At 47.4% G+C, this 20740-nt stretch overlaps 1 protein-coding gene across 1 annotated transcript; it reads left to right on the top strand.

Annotated features, from left to right (window-relative positions):
• Positions 1-7295: 7295 nt before the first annotated feature.
• On the top strand, positions 7296-20085 carry LOC308064558 (small basic protein 2). Its single transcript, XM_080389198.1, has 2 exons — positions 7296-16783; positions 17875-20085. Exons 1-2 carry the CDS (start codon positions 16726-16728, stop codon positions 18006-18008), a joined length of 192 nt encoding a protein of 63 aa, XP_080245324.1. The 5' UTR covers positions 7296-16725; the 3' UTR covers positions 18009-20085.
• Positions 20086-20740: the final 655 nt, after the last annotated feature.

The raw sequence follows: 20740 nt of genomic DNA on the forward strand, positions 1-20740 counted from the left end.
GCTTGGGGTGGGCAGGGGGCGCGCAGGGATCGGGCAGGGGGAGCGCAGAGGCGCAGGGGGCGGCTCTCCGGCAGTCCCCAGAAGCAGCCGCATGCAGGACACGGAAGGCGCTGCGGCCAGCACCGCCCCCGCACTCCCGGCGGAGCCGTCAGCCCCTTCTCCGCCCCCCCCCAGCCCGGAGCTGGGCTCCCCCGGCCGCCCCTGCCCGGCGGCCCGCTACGGGCTGTACCCGTTCCTTCCCAGCGTAAGTCCCAGCCTGTGCTGCAGTCGGAGCTATTCGGAAAGGACAGACCTCCCCGCACCCCCACCCCCCTTAATATCATCCTGGGCATCATCCCAAAATTTCCCCGCTGTTCCAGGGCACGCTGTGGTCTGTAGCTGCTCCTTTACCGCGTGGAACGTCCACGACAGCGCCAACATCCCCCGGCTGGCGGTGGGGATGCAGAGACTCAGGTGTGCGCAAGCCCGAGTGCTTTTCATAGACTCAGAATGGTTTGGTTGGAAGAGACCTTAAAGGTCACCCAGTCCCACCCCCCGTCACAGGCAGGGACCCCTCCCCCCAGCCCAGGCTGCCCCCAGCCCCGTCCAGCCTGGCCTTGAGCCCTGCCAGGGATGGGGCACCCACAGCTGCTCTGGGCAGCCTGGGCCAGCGCCTCGCCGCCCTCACAGGGAAGAATTTCTTCCTCATCTCTCATCTCCATCTCCCCTCTCTCAGGTAAAGCCATTCCCCCGTGTGCCATCGCCACCTGCCCTTGCCCAAAGCCCCTCCCCAGCTTTCTTGCCGGCCCCTTTAGGCACTGGCAGGTGCTCTAAGGTCTCCCCGCAGCCTTCTCCTCCCCAGGCTGAGCCACCCCAGCTCTCCCAGCCTGTCCCCACAGCAGAGCTGCTCCAGCCCCTGAGCATCTCCCTGGCCTCCTCTGGCCCCGCTCCAGCAGCTCCGTGTCTCTCCTGTGCTGGGGACCCCAGAGCCGGACGCAGCGCTGCAGGGGGGTCTCACCAGAGCGGAGCAGAGGGGCAGAGCCCCCTCACTGACCTGCCAGCTGCGCTGCGGGTGCTGCAGCCCAGGGTACAGTTGACTTTCTGGGCTGCAAACACATATTGCTGGGTCACGCTGAGCTCATCAACCGGCATCCCCAAGTTCTTCTCTGTGCTTAGGACTGCCCTAACCCACATGCAGGACCTTGCACTTGGCCTTGCGGAACTTGATGAGGTTCACACAGGCCCACCTCTAAGGCTGTCAAGGTCCCCGTGGACGGCATCCCTTCCCTCCAGCATGTTGACCACACCACACAGCTTGGTGTCATCAGCAAACTTGCTGAGAATCTCAGTGTTCGTGTCACTGACAAAGACATTAAACAGCACCAGTCCCAGTACCGACCCCTGAGGAACACCACTCGTTACTGGTCTCCACTTGGACATTGAGCCATTGACCACAATTCTTCGAGTGCGACCACACAGCCAGTTCCTTTTCCCTGGGCTATCACTGTACATCCCTGTTAGGAAAGTTTGGGTACAGCTGAAACTCAAATGTCCACTTGTTGGCAGAGGTATGGGCAGAGATGTGGTCTGCAGCAGCTAGTGCTGACCCAGGCAGTGCCAGGGAGCAGCTCAGGGGCTGAGCAAATGCCATTTTGGAGGCCAAGAAAGTCTTAACATGGATGTGGCCAGACTAAGCCTGAGGTCTAGAGGACAGATCCTGGCACGGGGTGCTTCACTAGCAGGGAGGTTTCACCAAAACCAGTAAGTTAGCCAGATTATAAACGATACTCAAGGCTGGTAATGCTGAAATCCAGTGTTTACCCTGAGAGTATTTGTGGGACTGAGAAGGGCTGTCTACAAATCCCTGTGCTTCCAAGCAAAGTGATTTTCTCAGCAGTGGTGAGAAGATGAGGGACTCTCTGTGCTGACAGCAAATTCCAGCCATCTCCTGGAGCAGGGCTGTGCTGGCTGCCTTGGCCATGGCCGCTCCCCAGAAGGGGAGGCTGGAGCAGGCAGGTGGGTGCGGGCTCCGATGCAGAACCACAGGTCTTGCTCACCTGGAGAAACTTGGATTCCTCAGCCTCCATCGGCTCTATCTCTGAAGAAGAACAAAGCATGAAAATCAGGTCATCAGACATTTCTAGGCCCCCCCTTTAGAGGAGTTGAATAGCTCTTCGGTGCTGCTCTGCCCATGATTACTTTGGTGGTGCAAGTTCAAGGTTGTTCAGTCCCTGCGTGATGGAAACAGCCTGGAACTATCTGTGCAGATGCAAACAGGCAGCTTTTGATGACAGCTTGTTCTAGGCAATTGCACATGAGAAGGATTGCATAGGTGTTTAGGTACGGTGACCTGAATTTTTATACTCACCTCTGGTGGTGAGTTCATCCTGAGTTTGTCTGGGCTGTTACTTGCAGGTCCTATTAATGCTGGCAGTTTAGGTGATTTCAATATCTGAGAATGATTTGAAAGTCTAATTAATGACATTTTCTTCTCATAGTTATATGCAGAGATTAATAATAAGGAAGATTAATTTTCCCCTTACAGCAGTTCCACATCATCAACCCCTCCAAAAGAGAAGAGGAGTCTCTCCTAGGTCTGGAGCTGCCAGGGCACAGGATTCCCATGTGTAACTTAAAATAAAAACATGTCTACATTACTGCTTTCAGTTCAGGGCTGAGGCGGCCTGGAAGCAGCACAGGACTAATTGTCTCTGCATTTTGCTGTACAGACTGGGAAGCCTTTGGTATCAATCCAGAGCTAAACACCAGATGCCATCTTCAGGGCATGAGCAGGACGGTTAAAGTGCTGCTCACCTGTGCAGCGTGCCCTGGCTGAAGAAAGGATGTTTCGCTGCCCCTCACCATGCACAGCAGTGCTGGACATCCCTCTGTGATCGCATAGGGACAGTTGGTGCTCTGGGGGTGTCCTCCACTTCAGGAGACTTGCGTGGGGTCTCCATACAGCTCTCTTCCAATCAAATTATGGCTATTAACTGTCCTGAACTTCCTAGGAGACACTGCCTGGGCTCTCATGTGTTCACCCCTTCCATCCACATGCCCCCCCACCGCCCCCATCCTCATGAAGCACCACCAGACTCCACAGACTGAGGGACAGCTGCTTTCACTGTGGGCTGGCCTCCACCTCGCTGAAGGTGCTGTGGGGAGTTATAAAGAGCATCCTCAGCAGAATCATCAAATCGCAGAACGGTTTAGGGGGGAAGGGACCTTTAAAGGCCATCTAGTCCAACGCCCCTGCCATGGACAGGGACATCTTCAACTGGATCAGGTTGCTCAGAGCCTCATCCAACCTGGCCTTGAGTGTTCACAGGGATGGGGCTGACAGAGCTGAAGCATAGTCACAGAGGAGGGCAAAGGCTTCAGTGCCACGGGCAGCAGGGAGGCAGCACCGTTGCCTCCCTGAAGGAGGGAAAAAGCAAATCTGGGCAGTGGCTGCACACCACAGGACTAATTATAAACTAATTCCCCCATGTTAGTACTGATGACTTGGCAGTCAACAGGTGATGTGTGGATGTGGATCACCTCTCTCTCAGCTCAGAGAAGAGCAAGCATTAGATACAGTCCTCAAATCAAGGGCATATCAGAAATTACACTGAGAGAAAGAAAAGGTGCTTTATAAATGTGCCTAAGAAAAGGAGCAACTGGCACTTGGGTGGTTTTCACTGCCTGTCTTTTTGCCATGTGCTTTAGGGAAAATGGAGTGCTGTGTGGCAAAGCTGAAACACTTGTACGCAAAAAAAAAATGGCCCAGATCTCATCTCTTTCAGAGGAATCTCTGAATATTGCAGTGAGAGTCATCCTGCTCTGTTGGACTCATTCTTCCTCCTGTAAAATAAGGATCAGTATCATTTGGAGCAGGCTCCTTCCCTTCCTGTATTTCAACACTGCCTGGCACAATACAGCCCTGATATTGGTCAGTAAACGTTGCTACAATCTTCTGAAGAATGGAAGATGTACAGGACATCATGAAGAGTACAGCATGCCTCTTGCACAATAAAACCCCTGCCTGACAACTATTTCTGTTCGTCCTGCACAAATTGTCCTGCCCTGTGTTTGCAAACCCCCAGCTGCCACTGCCCACCCGAGGAGAAAGAACCCAACCCACAGGCTGGGCTGTGCACACCAACATTTTTAATATAACCTCATGGCAAGGGGGTACAGACTTCCCTGGGCAAGGGAGAGGAGTTGTACACAGGTCATATGTGAGGTTCATACTAACAGATAATGGGGTTCGCCAGCTGCTGGAAGCAGGTAGCTCCATGCACCATATGCTTTTACTTGCTTTGATAAAGTCTCCTAAGAAACAACATCCTTATGAAGCAGGAGTAACGTGCACGTCTAGAAAGTGTCCAAGCAGAAGAAAGTGCAGGTAAATCAGTGCTCTTTGCCAAATGCCCAGAGATTGCTCCTGCCAGACCCCTAAATACCTGGCCATCTGCTTCCCTCTGCCCCATAACATGTCCTAAAGAGGTTTGCCAGGAGGCTTGTCTGGCCTCGGCAGGAGAAGGGGCTCTTCCTATGTCTTCCTTTCCTGGCTGGAGAGCAGGACCAAGGACCATCCCTGTCTCTGGCCATCTTCCCGCATCTCCCCAGAGGACCCCAGGGCATGGAGCAGACCCTGGGGAGCAGAAGTTCCTCTCCCTGGTTGCATGTAGTTGGTCTGCGTTCACTGGTGAGGTCACATCTCCCGAATCAGAAGTGATTATCATTTCGGGCTGTTCAGCGAGCGAGCTCTCCTCTGCTGCCTGCACTCGCACCAGCAGGGCTTTGCTTGTCAAATCCAAGAAGTAATTGGCTGCAGAATAGCAGAGAATCACCCTCCATATGCTGCAGTCCTATGACCATTTGCCTCTTGGACAAGCACTAGTATTTTTTAGGGCTTTCTATTTGCTTGTTTTCATTCCTGAAATAGATCTTATTATCCACACACCCAGCCGCTTTACCCTCTGATGTTTTCCTAGGAAGGGGTAGTAAAAGAGCAGCAAGCACAAGGTAAAGGATGTTTGTGGCTTAAAATCATCTGTGATTGCAGTGACTGCATCCGTAGTGGTAAATCCAAGGCAGCCGTGAGGCCAGCTGGCATGGCCAAGCTATACACAGGATATTAAGGTCTCCTGGCTTCCCAACAAAGGATCCACAGTGGGCAGCTTGGTCGTATTTGTCCCCGTGCTAACTCTTGAGCTCTGCCTAGGAAACAGTTTGCCCAGACCAAAGGCCTGCCAGAGGCTGTGCTAAATTTTATGTCTTAGCTTGGTTCTGGCTCTGCTTCACTTACTGGTGTGGATGTAGCCAGGGGGTCTGGAATTGAAAGAGGTGGAGAGCAAAACCCGCCCATAAAGGAGATAAATTATTCTATTTATACAAAATTTGCTACAATAGCATGACAGTTGGCTGAAGCTGATTTATGTTTTTTTCCACTTAATATCCATCAGTATGTCTGAGCATACAGCACTTCCTAAGAGCTGCCATCCACGCTTCTGCACTAGACCCTATCTGAAATATATGGTTTCCCCACAAACTGGGTTCATCCTCTAGACAGCTAGGAGGAGGGAGCCTGCAGGTGTGGGAGAGCTTCCCAGTTAGCTCTCCTGAAACCACAGCAATGTCAAACTGGGGATTTGGCAACCGGAGCGTGAGTGGGCAAGTCTGAAGTCAGACCGCAGGAGGAAGGAGGCTCACAGGATGCGACAAAACAGATATATGTACCCGACACCACAGACACAAGCGTTCCTTGGGTCTAAGTTTCCATAATAAATTATTTTTAGCAGAATATAATTTCTTTTTTTTTCCAGGGAATAGCTAGTTTCTGGTGAAGCTTTTCCATTTTGTCATAAAGAGTCATGGGGCATTGTATAATGTTGAGAAATTTAGTATTTTTTGCAAAGCTTCTTGTCTTTTCCATCTCAAGGTTTTTTTACGTTGTCATTTGTCAACCTGGGAAATGTCTGGGCAACAAAAAGGCAGCTCTGGGTTTGTTTTCTCCTCACTTTTAGAAAATCTTTTCTTGTCATGGAATTAGCTGGGCACCCACCAAGGACAAGCCTACAGGTCTCTGCACTCTTGGAGTATCTTTAGGGCTTGCCAGCCAGAACACAGGGATGGCTTGATGCCAGAGTTGTATGCAACTATGCTGAGTGAGTGAGAACAATTTCCCGGGTACAAGTTGCCCCCAGAACTTTCCCCAGCTCTCATTACTACCCATGTGGGGAGGGTAGGATATCTCATATCATCTGTATTTGGCCTTTTCAGAAATTGTTAGGGGAAAAACCCCAGTCTTTCTCATAGACTCAAGAAATACTGAATTCTGAAGAAAACATCAAGTTAGACCACTGCATAGGGGTCTGATAAATATTTCATGTGTTGATGTGCCACAACCTGATTTATTAGGTGGAAGCATAGATGATTTCAAGAGTTTAGCTCTGGACACGATTTAACATTTGATGGATCCTGAGATCTCTCAGGGTGGAGGGAGAAAAACAGAGAGAAATAGAATTTGGTGGCAGAGAAAGGAATAACCTTGCAGTGATAAAGGTTTTCCATTGGACAGCAGTGTGAAAAAAGGGGCATTAATGAAATTATCTTGACCTGCACATGGTTTTGAGTGGAAAGATGATTAAACAGATGTTTATACAGTGACTACAGTTTGTGATGGAGGGCATGATGGTATTTCTGGAGCCTGCAAGACAGCATTATGTCTTTCAAGTGAACAGGGCTCCTCTTCCACCTGTTTCTTAAAGGACAAATAAAGATAACATGAGGTGATCAAACAAATTGTTTCCAAACTGATTTTTTATTGCTATTACTATTCAAAAGCTGTGGTGCTTTGGAAACATAGTTCTGGGTGCTTTTCCATAGGATATGGGTTGGGCTCTTTGTGTCCTAGGAGGTGCATATATTGGGGTAGTTCTTCATGACTTCATAGCTGGGTTCTTGGGGTCTGACCCAATTTAGGACATTACCAGACCATTGCTGAGAAAAGTGTATCATGAATTGCCTCTTGAAGGGTATAAATTAATATATCTTTGAAACCAAACCTTCCTGGACCTGATGGAGGCTTGATGAGGGCTTCTGCTTAAAAAAACACCAAAGGGTTCTATGCATGAAGATCAGAACTGGTGAAATCTGTCAAGTTGCCCCATAAGAAACTGGAGGCTGTTTGACTATGAGTTCATCCCTACAAAGTGAACAGGCTTGTCACAGTTATGTTAAGGGACTTATTTCATTTCCTGCCAACCCCCCCCACCCCCCCCACCCCCCCACACACACACACACACACACACATAGTCTGTGTGAGTCTGTGTGTATCCAAACACTGTGGTGATGCCACAAATATACTGATGTAGCTGTGGTCCTTCATCACAGCCCTGAATGACAGGGAGGAGTGTCTCCAGCTGAAGTATTTTCTGAAGACAGCATTTCACAGTGGGTCACACAGGCAATGCCAATAGGACCTAAGGAACCATTTACCCAGCTCCAGGATGCCCTTTTGATGCTCAGACCCACCAGCATGGAAATCTGACTCAAAGGTTTAGAAAGTTTTGTCTGAGTAAGTACAGGGACTTGAGGAGCTACAGGACCCAGTACAAGCCTCCCCAAAGGGAGGGGGAAGAGACAGCTAAGCTAGTTGATGTCTAATTCAGAAAGAAAGAGCAGTGAACAACCTGTTTCAGAAAACAGGTGAGGAGCATCTGCTGACCGCCTTCTTCCTCCATGGACCCTCCTTGGCCACCAAGTCAGCTTGAGACATCTCTATGCATCAGCCATACTTCCCAGAGCTGTGTTTTCCTACAAATATCTAGATTTGCACACACTGGGTTACAGGAGGCACCTCTGCACATTTCACTGTGTGTCTACAGGTCCCATGAACTTCACAACCAGGGAAAGCGGTTTTAAATGTGTGGAGCTGGAACCACATGAGGTGGTGCAAGTTCAGAAGTGGCTGCTTAGGTTAAGCTGAGTATTTAAGATCAAATATGAATAGGCTGAATTAGGGTTGGCTAGGCTGAGTGTCTAGAGTAGCTTGAGGCTATGTCTGAATCATTGCTTGTCAGGGAAAAAAAGGGTGTTCAGCGTGGGAGTAAATGTTCTCTCAGTTGGATGTTCAGAAGTGAAAAATCTCTTCCTTCAGAATCCAATTAATGGTTCCAGTTAATAAAGAACAAATGGCCAGAGTACTCATGCTTATATGTGACAAAGAGATTAGAGATTGGGTAGCCCAGTAGAGTCAGACATGGTCCTAGAAGCTGAAATGCCTTTTGTTCCACTCCCTGTTGTAAGGAGAGGGATAAATTTCAAGCAATGACTTGTCATTTTGGAAATGAAAAAGGACACAGAGAAAGTGAGCACTGGAAAAAAGTCAAGCTGTGCTATAATTTGCCGGCAGAGCTGAAGCAGAGTAAAAGTCTCTCTAGCCATACGATCAGAGACAAAGCAGAGTTGCTATTGTAGTACGATGGCTTTGCAGGGAGCATCGGCACAGCCGACGGACCAGTATTTGGCTGTGGTGTTCAGGAAGAAGTAGGGTCCAAAAGTCAAAAATAACTGGGAATGGCGTCGGTGGAAGCCAGTCCCAGAGAAGGGGAGAGCCTTATTCAGTACCATCCTTCCCTAAATTCAGAAAAGTGGCACATAAAATCGGGGTGACATAACAGGAACTTCTCAGGAGGCTTTTCAGCCTGTGACTCTGCTGTAAAATGTGAGAACAGCAAACACAGTATTACAGTTCAGAGAGAGAAGAAAAACAAAATCATCCAGGTGAGCATGATCTGATCTCTCTATTGTGCAAGGCTTTGAGAACAAACAGGCGAGCAAGAATACAAAAGAAAATGCATCATGAGTTCTTTGCTGAGTCGATTTCAACAGACCGACCTGATGAAATGGGGTTTCTTAGTAAAGAGGAGGTGTCAGAGCTCATCAAATGCACTTCAAGAACATTATGAGTAAAATGTTCACAAAAAACTACTTTAGATGAGGTGGAGGGGATTGATAAAGGCACTGCAAATTGGCTGAAGTATAACCTTGAAAGGGAAAGTGTCAGGTAGGAGGGAGGTTACTGAGAAATTTTCTGAAGGGTCATTCTTAGAACAAAATTTTAATTGTGGAAAGGTGTTGTGCTGGACCCAAAGCTAGCACATGCCATTGATACAGCAAAAGGTTGAGGTAACACACAGAAAGAACTGGGTCGTCATAAGGACTGGAGTTATAGAAATGAGATTCACAGCACAAAAAATCATGAGATTCATCGTGTAAAGTTGCTCACGGTGTGAAATTGTGGCTCAAATGCAGGAAGGCTAAACCCAAGACTCTGCTTTTGCAAATACCTTTTGAAGGGTAAAAAGAAAAGCTGTATTAACCTGGTCACACAGAGATCTGGGCCAATAATTTGATGTAGCTGTGGAGAAGGCAAATGCAACGGAGGCATCAAACTCCTCTGGATAGATTCAGCACAAACAAACTCTGGATAGAAACAGCACAGAACTCACGCATTTGCAGGTATCTTTCTTGTCCTGAGGAGCCCAAATACGGATGCAGGAGTCCAGATGCAGTCCCATAAGCACCAAGCAGAGGGAAATAATCACTTCCCTTGATCTGCTGTCCATGCTTTTGCTGATACAGTCCAGCACATGGTTGGCCTTCGCAGCTGCAAGGATACCCTGCTGACTCATTGAATGGAATGTTTGTGGCTGGTGATGTTACTGGAAAGAAGACGTTTTGGAAAAAGGATGTGGATTTATACAGTGAAAAGGAGGAAATGTCACCCTGAGGGAAGATAAGGAGCTGAAGCAGTGTGGCTTGTCAAAGCTTTGCACTGGGAGGTGAGTCAGTTCAGGGTACAAGTATCTTCACAGGGAGAATGCACCAAAAAAGCTGTTCAACTGAACAGAGGAAGGTGTAACCTACTGATGCTTCTTCTTTAAACGGACTAAACTTAGAAAGAAAGCTTAGTTTTTAGGAGTGAGAGTAACACATAATGGAAGTGGCGATGTCTTAATTTCCTGAAGTTCTTCGACTCATGACTAGATACTCTTCAACAGGGAAAATTTTCACCAAGAATGCAACTCCATGGAAGTCCGGAAGATCAAAGTGTATTTACACCTCCTCCTTACTTTACTACTTAGAGACTTTGAGATCTTGAGCTGCCCTAGGGTGTGCCCATACTCTAATTTAAACATCGCTGTGCTCCTAAGTGGTTGACCCTGTCCCAGGACCTGATGTGTCCCAGGAGTTTATTCACCAAATCCCAAGTGCAAGTTCAGGAGTTACCGTGTACCAAGGAGCATGCCCAATAGGCATTTTGGGTAGAACTACACTGTTTTGGAAGCCAATGAATTTCAATGTCAAGGTGATGATCAAACCAGGCCTTCTGGTCTGTGGACCAGGAGATGGGCTGTGGTGTTATTTAGTTTGTAGCAAATGAAGATGTTTGAGCAGCTCAGCAGAAAAGCAGACAGCAAGATGAACAAAGGCTGCATCCTTGTCGCCACAGCTGAGCTAAGCTATCCTTTTGCCATCTCCTTGCTGCACAGCATAAGGCTCCACTGACTTAGACATGCCAAGGACTTGGATTCAAATTTTCAACTGCAAAGAGCCAGAGGAGAGGAGTCAGGACATCCTAATTCCTTTCACTGTCTCGCTGTCTGAGCCATTCATGCCCTTGTCTTTCCCTCTTCTGGTTTAAATGAAGTAGGAGCAGTGGAAAAAGGGAGGTCCTCTGGGTACCATGAGCCGCAGATCACATCTTGCTGGAAGAACTAGGTGAGGACCTTTATCTGCTTGTATGATAACTTACAACAGAAGGGTTTCACAGACAGCTTGTAGGTATCTGGATACCACAGACAGCTTGTAGGTACCTGGATACCCTTGAAAGGCAATAGGATATGATGGGATGGGATAGGACGGGGACAGGCCAGTTTTCTTAGTGCCTTCCTTCCCCCTTGAAAATGTGCCCAAAATAATTTAATACAGGTGAAAATCAAGTGGTCTAGCTTAAAACCAGCAAAGACCATAATTCTTTAAATTGCTGGATAACTTCTCCCTAGTTTTAAAGAGGTGTCAAGGTACCCGCTTTCTACTACTGCATCCATTGCACCTGTCTTTCCTGGAGCACCTCATCAGCAGTATCATACAAGTCTAACTAATCTGGCAATTGCCATTACTGCACAGTAGAAATCCTCCATGCCCCATACTCTGAAGTAGACTAGACCAAGTCTGTGTTCACTGGTAAGTATTTTGGGAAAGATTTGCAAAAACTGGTTATTGCAAGGTAACAAGCAAGGGAAAATAAGCCCAGATTTGTATCATGATGATGGACTATACATTTCTTATTACCACTCTTGAAAATATTTAATTTACAGAGGTGGTACAGAGGCGGCCTGTGTAAACAGAACAAGGATCACAGAGGTCACTATGCTTACCAGGAAAAATCTGGAAAGAAATAAGCCCCATGAAAACATCTGTGCAAGGTATGCCTGGGGACAAACAATTCTAGAATTTCTGGGAGTGGAAAATTAATTACATCAAGGCTAGGCTGTATCCAATTCAAGAATACAGTGAAAAGTATGTTTTGTGAAGAAACATAAAAGATCCTTCCCCTCCTTTGCTGGTTTTTCTCCAGCTCTGCTGTTTCTCCTGTGTTGCAGGCTGCTTCAGCATCTCCCAGCAGTGGTTTCTTTCATGTGTCCATAGACTCATTCAGACTTATCCTGTCTGGTCCTTGTGACTTAACTCCGAGGAGGAAATTATAGCTGTTGGGTTTGTATCCAGAAAAGATGAATCCACACAAATGCTGCAGCTCTTTGTGCTGAGCCAACATGAGCTATGAGTGTGGTGTTTGAGTGAATTCAAATGTGAATAACTTGAATGAGGGATTCCCTGTTGAACATTTATAGGAAAATACATATTCGACATCTATAAAATAAACTCTGCATCCAAAAAAACCCGCAGTTGCTTGTCAAGAAAAAAAGAAGCTGCTTAGTATAAAAGTAATGATTTTTTTTTCCAAAATTCCAGTAAACTGAATTACTCATTTTAAAAGGTCATGAATGGTCAGTTGCAGAAATGAGCAGAGTTATTTCCCTGTAGGTGTCGTGGGAACCAAGAAAAAGGTAGAGTGAAAAGCAAAGGGAAAAAGCAAAGAATGAAGGAGAGGGCTAGGAACGTATGAACGTGTAGTGGCAAATAGCTGGGGGGGGAGGCATGAAAAAGAGAGAAGGAACAGAGAAATCTGGAAAGAGGATAAGCGAGTAACAGGTGAGAGACTGGGAAGAGTCTTTCTCCAGTTTACTCTTCAGCAATCTTAACATAAAAAAAATCATGGCGATTGGAGACTGTATTAAAAATTGTCCCACTGCAGGTTGTCCAACAAGAAGACTCCGAACGTGATAATTCCTGATTTTAACCTTCCATCTCTGTCTGTCCTCTATAGCTTGCTAGCTGCTGTGTTACATAGGTGAGTATGGAGAAAAACAAGAGAAAAGCAAAACAGCACAGAAAATACTCATGCATGGAGGGCAGGGGAGATCTTGGTGCGCCAGCAGCAAAGAACAATACTCATCAAAACCAAAGATAGAGATATTGGTGCTTAGAAATGGACTCCTGCCACGAGCAGCACGGCAGGAGCAGAAACTTGAGCAAACCCATCTCCAAAGAGGGTTGTTTGCTTGCCAGCATGTGCAATGTCACCCCGACCCGCTGGTCCCACTCACAAAGGCACCTGGCAGCCGTGCTCCAGTCGGCTTATCCTCACCGCTCACTGGCCCTTTTCACCAACCCGGACACGCGGGGGCAATTCCCCCTCCTCCAGATCCGGCTGCCAGGGCTCTGCCACCAGCACATGTGGAGCCGTCGGGCACGGCTCTGCTCGACCCAGCGCCAGCCAGGGCTGCCGACGGCGGAGCTGCTCCCCGGAGGTGCAGGAATGAAGCCTGGGCACCTTTCTGATCAGCTCTGGACGCGGCCTGCAAGGCACAGACACAATGCACAGACTTGGGCAGCAAATCTATCCCGCAGGATAGTTTTCAGGGTTCATCCATCCCCAACCAGTGCATTGGCAGTGAGGTTCCTCAGGGCCTCAGGGGTCTCCCCCAAACACAGTGCTCTACAACATTTTCATCACACTCATTTGGCTGGGTATTTTGTCTCAATTTTGGTTTGGTTTGGTTTTTCCACCCCCAGTATTGATCATTGCCTAAAGGAAATGAAGTAAAAATGGTTTATGAACAGGAGTTAATAAATTTCCAGTTACCATGGTGATGGTAGGAAGACATCTCAGAAAGCTGTTCTTAGTCCTGAACTATCCAGGGTCTTCATTAACAAATTGCATAATGGAATAAAAATTGTGCTTGCCGAATCTGAAAACAGCAGGCTGAAAGGGGATGCGGCACATTAGAGGACACTGGAGATTGACATTTTTTTGCAAAATACAGGAACAATCAGTGTAGAAGGTAAAATGAGCAGTATCTGTCAATGCAGTGGTTCTGCAGGTGAGGTCTGGGGCTGCAGTGGGCAACAAGGTGCGCACAGTGGTACAATGCCATCCTACTATGGAAAAGGCAGAAATCATTCCTTCTAAAAAAATCAACAGGATTATCACTTGTCAGGCACTTAAGTGAATCCATTTATTGCTCCAAACTGCTAGACTTCCAGGTAGTGTGCTTTTTTACTGCTCAGGGCACCATACTTCAAGATAAGGTGGAATAGTTGGAGAGACCCTAGAGCTGAGATGGTTAAGGGACCAAGAAAATACGATCTGTAACAAAAATCTGGAAGAACTGAGATCATGGTGACAGGGGAAAAAAAAAGTGGGGGACATGATGCCCCACAAATCTGAAATAAAGAGTACATAGGAAGGGAACAATGTGCTCCCCATGTCTAGGGCGGTGCAGATGAGAAATAGTGGGCTGAAACTGCAATGATGACAGTTCAGTGTTGTCTACAGGACAGCATTTCTAGTGGCACAGAGAATGATGTCCTGAAGGAGGGGAGCTGATGCAGGGGACACCAGTTGTTGTTGGTATTCCCAAAGAGGCTTTACATCTTTCCAAGAGGAATGATTATGGTTGTGAGGAGCTCTGCCTGGGGGATGTGGGGCAATGACTCTGAGGACATCTACAGTTCCATGCATTTTTGGTAACAACACATAATCATCATGGTTGCATCTATGTTGGTAAACTGAATGGTACCAGGGCCCACTTGGTGGTCCTAAGGCTGGTGGGTGTACCCCAGCCACATCTATAGTATTAAACTCTCTTCCAATCAAAGCAGGATGACCACATCCTTGTCATGTTGGAAATCATACCTGTCCCATGGAGACATATGAAGTGCAGTGGGAAATGCATTTGCAAAAGTCTCAAGTGACCTCAGAAAAAAGCATGGCCAGGGCTGTGCTACAAATTTACCAGTGGGGACAGCCAGCTTGCTGTGTCAGGCTTCAGCACAGTTTATTTATAAGTCAACCACAGAAGAGTAAATCATGCTATAGAATCATAGAATCATAGAATTGTTTAGGTTGAAACAGACCTTTAAGATTATCGAGTCCAACTGTTAACCCAGCAGTGCCAAGCCCGCCGCTAACCCATGTCCCTAAGTGCCACGTCTACATATCTTTTAAATACCTCCAGGGATGAGGAGTCCACCACATCCCTGGGCAGCCTGTGCCAGTGCTTGACCACCCTTTCAGTGAATTATTTTTTCCTAACACCCTATCTAAACCTCCCCTGGTGCAATTTGAGGCTGTTTCCTCTCGTCCTGTCGCTTGTTACTTGGGAGAAGAGACTGACCCCACCTCACTACACCCTCCTGTCAGGTAGTTGTAGAGAGTGAGAAGGTCCCCTCTGAGCCTCCTTTCCTCTGGGCTAAACACCCCCAGCTCCCTCAGCCGCTCCTCATCAGTCTGGTGCTCTGGTCCCTTCCCCAGCTTCGTTGCTCCCTTCTTATCAGGCACCCATCTGGCCAAGTGTCTTCGGTCTGACAGTGGTGAATAGATGATGCTTAGACAAGTGGAAGAACATGGCAAACAAAGAGCAGATGTGTTTGGAAACCCATCCAGTTCCAGTAGTCTAGGGTTTAGGGGTTGTTGAGTTTGATATGGATCCTTATAATTGTACTGAGTGCCCCTCAATGGATTTTATGGATTTCATGAAAAAAGTATAGAATAATACAGGGTGGAAGGGAGCTCTGGGGGTCATCTGGTCCATCCAGCTGCTCAGAGAAGAGAAAATTTCAAAGTTAGATTGACTGCCCTACTTGCTTTCTTAGCACATTTACAATTTCTTACTCCACAATATCGATGGTAATGAGTTGCGCCATCCTGTTGTGTGCAGTGTGGAAGAAAAACGTCTTTGTTCACTACATCACCCTTTTGTATGACATCTACTTCTCTGGTTGAGAGAAATGGGAAATCATAGTTGTCTTTTTGTTAGGACAGTTACTGTTTTGACACTGCTGTCACATATTCCCATATACCCATCTTCTCCTATGGTGGAAGAGTCCTGGTATAATTACTATCTCACTGTCTGAAAATAAGCCCCCAGCTTTCACCATCCTTGCTGCCATCCTTTGTACCTCTTCTTGTCCTACTCTACATGTGCAGAGACAGGGACACCAAGCAGCGTGCACAGTACATACCGTGAGGTACCCTCGAAACTGTTACAGGGACAGTTACAATTTTTGCCAGTGCCCATTCTAGCAAATCCTAACACTCCATTTCCCTTTCTGACTGCCTCTGGATGCTGAGGTGACTTTTTCTTCTGAAGTGCTCTTTGGGAGCACCTGTTTCCTGGAAAGTGAGAGTAAGTTTGCCACCACTGAGTCACGTTTGCCATCTGCTTATGCTGCCACTCAGTGCTGAGACCCTTCTGCCTTGCAGGCTCCTTTCAGTCAGCTTTCATTTCACTGTTCTCAGTAACCTTCTGTCAGCCTCAGAGCTCCCCTGGCAGCAGGGATCAGGCTATCTCCACCCCAGAAACTAAGCACACTTGAGACACCAGAGCTGTCTGGAGGATTTGTGAGGAAGAAGTGATGGCTGAAGTGCCTGCAAGTGGTTGGCTCATCCAGGCTCCTGGGAAAAGGCTCTCAGTTTCAGTGCTTCTGCCCATCAGTGGGGTGAGAGGGGGCAACAGAACCGGCTACATTGAACATGGCATTTGCTAAATTTATCAGATGGATTTTTGCAGTCATAATTCCCAAGAGGGTGATACATGGGCATCAGGTCCTTCCCAAGTCAGGGCTGCTCACATCAGGGCCCCTCTCAGCTTGTCCAGCTCCTGATAGTGACAGATCTAGACAACAGAGGGAGGGTTATCGGTGCATCATGGCCATGGCTCAGCCCTATTGCATGCAGTTGCATCCCTGCCAAAGGTTGAGAACGACCTGAAGTCCTTTGATATTGATCTTGTTTCCTATAAGGTCCCTCTGCCCTAGCAGATCTATCTACTCACCATTCACTCCTGTCACACTCCATGGTTTTAATTTGAATTGGGTAGTGATACCAGACCTGGGGAGAGCAGGGGTTTGCCAACATACCTAGATGTTGGGTGGAGGGGCTGGTGGTTGTGTTGTGCAGTGAACCATGAGGGAGGTCCCGTGAGCAACAGGACCTCCTCCAGAACCCTCCTCTCTGCTCAGAAATGCACAATAAATGTGAGGCCTTGCCACTCAGCAGCTCCCAGCTCAGGCTCTCTCCGACCCTCCTCTCTCCAGCCTTGCTGAGATCCCAGCTCAACTCCAGCCATGAGGTTCCTCTACCTTGTTTTCGCTGTCTTCCTACTGGTCTCCTTGGCTGCCCCAGGTAAGAGGGTGAATTGCATTGGAAGGTGACCTGGCCAATGGTGGGAGAACCAGAGTGAGTGAGTGGGACATGTTTGATAGGCAGCTTGAGCAAATGTTGTCTCTGTTGGCCTTAAAGGTGGTGATTTTGTTGGCCACGTAAATGTGTAGCACTTTAGGTATACAGTCGGGTGCTGGTCTCCTGCAAATGTGCTGATGACTTGGTTACCCCAGGTTGTCTTAAATGGGGCTTTATGTTCCTGTGCAGACAAATGAGTCTTTAAAGAAAAAATCACTTTTAAATACCCTGAGGGTCATTTAAGATGTTTTAGATATTTTTGACACCTTCTAGGCCAAGGTGAGCTGAGCCCTGGTGTAATTATTTTAGCCATGGAGTACCAAGTGAGTGCTGGGTACCTTTTTCAGAGACACCAGCCTCCTGGATGTTTACTCTGCTCAGATGATGCCACCTTTTGTGTCAAACCAGTTCTGAGTGTATCTTTAGGGTCCAGTTCCCTTGCATTTCAAATGTGCAGTGCTGGCAGGTATCCCTCCAGTTCTGCTTCTTGCCACCCTCTTCAACAGACAAAAGGGAGACTGGGGGCTCAGAAGGGCTCCCAGTCCAATATCCATTCACTCTGGACATAATTCCCAGCTATTTTGGGCACTTGGTGTTTGGCACTTGAATCTCTTTTAACACATGGAGGTCAGATTTTGGTTACCACAGGAACTGCCACCTGTGAAACCCTCCATATTTTTTGGAACACCAACTCATTTTTATGAAATAAGTTTGATGTGGCTTTTGCTGGGTTTTTTTTGAGACCACTGATCCTATCCCTTAAGGAGAGGTGCAAGACATGTCACCAGCTGGGGGGAGAGGGATGCACAAGGAGTTTCTCAGGCTTGTGCTCTTCCAGGTTCCTCCCTGCTTTGGGGCTGGGCTTGGGCAGGAGTGTGGATGTGTGGGAGAATGGAGCAGGACCTCCCTAGAGGCAGGGTCCCATCCTTCTGACTGCTGCCGCACCTAGACCTGGAGGTGGTGGAAGGGCTCGGCAGTGGGGAGCAGAGGCACCTACCCTGACCCAACCACTCTCCCCTGCCTCCCCCTTGCAGGCTACGGGCAGATAAGGAAGCACTGCCCCAAGGTGGGGTACTGCTCCAGCAAGTGCAGCAAGGCGGATGTGTGGTCCTTCTCCTCCGACTGCAAGTACTACTGCTGCATCCCACCCGGCTGGAAGGCAAAATAGGAGCTGAAAAGGAAGCACCTGGGGAAGAGGAGGCACCGTGGAGGCTTTAGGAGCGTCTTCTCAACTGCCTAAGCTGATTGTCATCCCCTCCTTTCAATAATTAAAAAGAGAAAAAAAAGGAGATGTAACTGTGGTGTGTGTGGTGTGGTTACTTGTGTCCCCATGATCCCACATAAAGCATTAGGACAGGTTCTCCAAGCCCAGCCCAAAAGGGATATCAGCAGCATGTCTCATTGTTCTTTTTGCACAAAATTCATGACAAAAGTGCTAAACATATGGAGTTTTCCTCTCTGTTTCCCACAGTCAAAGGTGGGTGAAAAAGGCCTGGTTGGAAGAACACCCTCCTGGGTGTCCCTTTACCCACTGAGCCTCACAGCAAAACCTGTGGGTCTCGTGTGGGAGAGAGCCTGGTTCAGCCCCAGGGCTCAGAAAATCAGTATGCATCTGAGATCCTGGCAGGACTGTTGTTATCATGATGGGGTAATGAGCAGGAATGGATGGGTGCAATACTCCACATTCCCTTCAGCATCTTCCAGAGACCTCTAGAAGAACCTTTGGGAGAGCACTGTTCCTTCCATCTATTTCCCAAAGGCTTCTCTACTGAGACCACCCACAAGAACACCTGTTGGAGTCATACACAGGTGCCTGCTGTGGGCATACAGCCGCCCTAGAGGGGTCTGTAAGAGGGCTATTTGCAGCAGCCTTTTCTGCTGTGGTGATTATGTCCATCCTTATCTGTCTCGGCCTCTGGAGTCACCACAGGTACCTTCCATATTGAAAACTGCGTCAATGTCTTTTTAATGATGTCCTGTTTCATGTTCCTGTGTCCTAGCTGTGGTTTTGACCAGGTAATGATCAGGTGATGATCAGGCATACCGAAATCTTGTAGCATCTGAAGGTGGGGATTGTGTGGAGAAAAAGGCACAGAGTTGGAGAAACCCAGGAATTGTAAGGGAACACAATGAAACAAAGCAAAGATTGGTGAAAGCGAAAAATGTAGATAGAGGGACCTGAAAGGGAGCACTGAGAGATGACCCAGCAATGACCAGCAATTGCTGAAGGCGTTCAAGGAGCTACCTGCAAGCATGATAAACCCACACCAGCCTGTGGCAAGCTTCCACCTCCTCCTCTTCCAGTAAAGACAGAGCCAGCACAAATAAAGCCGATACCATTCCCAATGACCTCCATGGACCTTGGGTGGGGAATGGATAAATGGAAAGGGAAAGAGAAACACATAACCTAAATCTCTGCAGCAGATTAGAGAAGGGATTGCCAAGTGCCTATTTTGTTTTCCCACTCAGTCATTCCTAGAAGAGGAACAAAATCCATCTCTGACAGCTTCATCTCTGACCTCCCAGTGAACTTCAGTGTTGTCAAAATACCTTCTCACCAACTCTGGAGAAACTGTAGTTCTCTATGTTTTAAAATTAGGCCACTGTTAATAATTTCTTTCAGGATGTTCTCTGTGCCACTGATCCAGGACTTGACTTGGTGTATATGAGCCCAAGTCTTGAATCACCAATGTATCTTGATAGCCTGAAGTCACTGTGGAAATTCCCAGTTTCAGGAGAGGATCTTTCCTCAGTTGTCATCTGTAACACCTTCCTAATGCATTTTCTTTGACAAGTGAATTTAATAAGAAAAGCGAAAAATACTTGGGGTTCACAGGGGTCCAGACAAATCTGGAAAAGAAACCACGTTTTTTGGTGATACAGAGAAACTCTTGTATTTATAGACCACAACAGAACATTCATGGGTGGGATAATGACATGATCGTGAATTGCTGTTGTTTTTCATCTAAACCCACATCACTTTAATGCAATAATTTATTCACCCTTCCCATGTGAAGCTTTCATTGTGTTCCATGGGTTGAAAGGGCAGGTATTTTGGGAAAAAACACCCTACTCTTTGTCTTTCCTATCTGGCAGCTAGAGTAACTTGAGGAAGTCTGGTAAGTACCAATTAAAACAGCACCATAAATTGCAGCTCCAAAAGAAATGGTGTTTTTCTGAGCCCTGCTTCTAGAAGTTGCAGGTGATAATAGGTTGGACCCTGGTTGTAAGATTCTGCACCCCCACCCCCCGCTGTTTTCCTCTGTATTTTATTTTCAATGTCATGTAATGACTTCTGCAGAAACATTTTAAAGGAAACAAGCTGCATAGGGCAGCAAAGAAACACTTTCCACACAGATCTGGAGATACCATATTGTCTGGTATTATACATTTTAAAGATCTGTCTTTTCTTGTAGTGACAGTCAGTACATCTGCCCTGGAAGAAAGAGGAATGCCAGGCATAATGAAAACGTCTGGCCCAATGATTCGTGTTAATATGCCCATCTGCTTCTCTGTCACTCGTGCCGACATAGAATCGCAGGCGGCAACTGGGGCAGAGTCGGCACCGGCTTTTTTGCATCAGGATGCAGACCTTTCTGGTTGAGCACAGTTTGTATAAATAGCAAAGCAATGACCCGTCAGGGCCTTTTCTAATTGATGCTTCCTCGATAAGAAGGAGACTGAAGGCTCACCAGATCTCAGATTTCACTCTCCAAATGGTGCATGTGAGTCTCAATGCCTCTAACTCTTCTCTCTTCTTGCATGGGGATATTAGCTGTCGTTAAGAGGAGGTAAGCACTTTCTCCCTGAAACGGGAACACCAAAAAAGAGTGAACAGAAAATCTCAAAATGTCTGGCTGAAATTGCCAAGATTTATCAAGCAATACAGTATAATGATCA

Source organism: Falco punctatus, assembly GCF_963210335.1.
Source record: "Falco punctatus genome assembly, chromosome: 5".
NCBI classification, from domain to species: Eukaryota; Metazoa; Chordata; class Aves; order Falconiformes; family Falconidae; genus Falco; species Falco punctatus.